Source organism: Cryptomeria japonica, chromosome 5 (genome assembly GCF_030272615.1).
Source record: "Cryptomeria japonica chromosome 5, Sugi_1.0, whole genome shotgun sequence".
NCBI lineage: Eukaryota > Viridiplantae > Streptophyta > Pinopsida > Cupressales > Cupressaceae > Cryptomeria > Cryptomeria japonica.
Window position 1 is genome coordinate 765,977,145 of NC_081409.1, and position 1,721 is coordinate 765,978,865.

Here is a 1,721-nt window from a genome sequence, read left to right on the forward strand (position 1 = left end):
AATTGTTTCAAGCACATAATGTTTTTGCTCAAGTTATATGGCTTCTGAGCTATTCTAAATAGTTGTTCTTATGTTTTATGAAAGGTTAATCTTTCCAAGTTCATGTGAAGACAACTGGCAACTAGTTAACTATCAGTAAGATGAAAATTCATAGACTTAATTTTTATATATTTGATAAAATATATATGCTAGTGACCTAGTTTAGTTTCTTGCCATAAAATGTGTAGAAAATGCGGAACTTTATTGTAGAATGGGTGTGCCATTTGTAATGGGCACCACTGGAGGAGACCGAGAAAAATTATTGGATGTGGTACGGAAGGCAAATAACTATGCTGTAATTGCACCACAGATGGGAAAGCAGGTGATTAGTAATTTATTCAGCTATTTCTGAAATGAGTCCCTCTCCCATGCATTTAATGACTTTATTACATTTGCAACCTCGCACAGCCTTCTTGATAATAGTTTGTTGCTATTTCTTTAGGTGGTTGCCTTTCAGGCAGCCATGGAGATCATGGCGGAGCACTTTCCTGAAGCTTTTTCAGGCTACAAACTCGAGGTTATTTATCTCTTTACCTACCTCTATAATTGTACTTTCATACTTATTAAATTATTTATAATATACGATGTTGTATGATAAGAAAATTATTACACTAAATAATAGATTCTTACAATTATTTATTGTGATTAAAAGACTGATCACCTTTTGAGCAAAAATATATTTTCCGAAAACAATAATTTGTGTCCTAGGTTTTATCACTTTTTGACCTTAAGCATTGTGGTTATTATTTCCTACACCATCTACCAGTTCATTTATTAAACAAAGCCTGCACTCTGTTGAATGAAAATCAACCAAGATCAATATTAGATTCTGTGGTGGATTTGTTACAATTTGGGATATATGAACATTTGCATTGTTATTAGCAAAAGTTGAAAAATTGGAGAGCTTTGAGCTTAAATCTGCTTAACAATTTATCGTCCACTTTTGTCAGCAAGTATGATCATTTCTTCAATTAAATACATTTACTCATCGAGGAAAAGATAAAACATGAATTCAATACTCTAATATTATGGAATCATGCAATTCCAAGTTTTTTTGAACTTAAAAACTATATTTGGCTATCAAATGAATGAATGAAACTCAATCTAGTGCTTTTCATTTTGAAGGAGAGAAAATCAAATTATCTTCTGTGCAGATCACTTAAGTCAGTTTTTAAATGTCTCGTGATTCTTTAGAGTTAATAGTTTGTTTTGAAGGGCATTAGAACCCTAAATTGCCCATATCAAATTCAGAGTACAGTATTGTGACTTACTACTCTTGTAAGGCTTTAAACTCCTTGTCCACAAAAATAGGATCAATACACTTACATTTGTTCACTTTAGTATAATTACTTTTTGTTGGATAGAAAGCTGCCAGTATTGGATGATGGTTTCATGTTTTCTTTATTATTTCTCTTTTCAACTTGTGCTGGAGGGGATAGCATGACATTTTGAACGAACATTATTTGCATGATTACATCTTTATTATAACTGTAAATTGCCTTGGCGTCTTTCATTGCCTACCACGATATTCTTATTTGACAGGCTATTCAACTGGTGAACCTCAGGATAGATTGACTTATGGGTATGTGTCAACAACCATGTTTCAGCTAAATTTGCATAAACTCTAATATAACAGCTATATAGCCTTGAGATCGCAAGCCTTGCAAGCCTTTTGAATTCTC

The 1,721-nt window shown here is 32.6% G+C and overlaps 1 protein-coding gene across 1 annotated transcript; it reads left to right on the forward strand.

Annotated features, from left to right (window-relative positions):
- Nucleotides 1-201: 201 nt before the first annotated feature.
- On the forward strand, nt 202-1,337 carry LOC131036487 (probable 4-hydroxy-tetrahydrodipicolinate reductase 2, chloroplastic). The gene is made up of 2 exons (XM_057968385.2): nt 202-361; nt 482-1,337. The coding sequence occupies exons 1-2, from the start codon at nt 251-253 to the stop codon at nt 632-634; spliced, it is 264 nt and encodes an 87-aa protein (XP_057824368.2). The 5' UTR covers nt 202-250; the 3' UTR covers nt 635-1,337.
- The last annotated feature ends 384 nt before the right edge of the window (nt 1,338-1,721 follow it).

Coding starts and splice junctions, on each gene's coding strand:
- LOC131036487 (XM_057968385.2), top strand. CDS start 251: ATGGGTGTGCCATTTGTAATGGGCACCACTGGAGGAGACCGAGAAAAA. Junction 362..481: donor CACCACAGATGGGAAAGCAG/GTGATTAGTAAT, acceptor CTATTTCTTTAG/GTGGTTGCCTTTCAGGCAGC.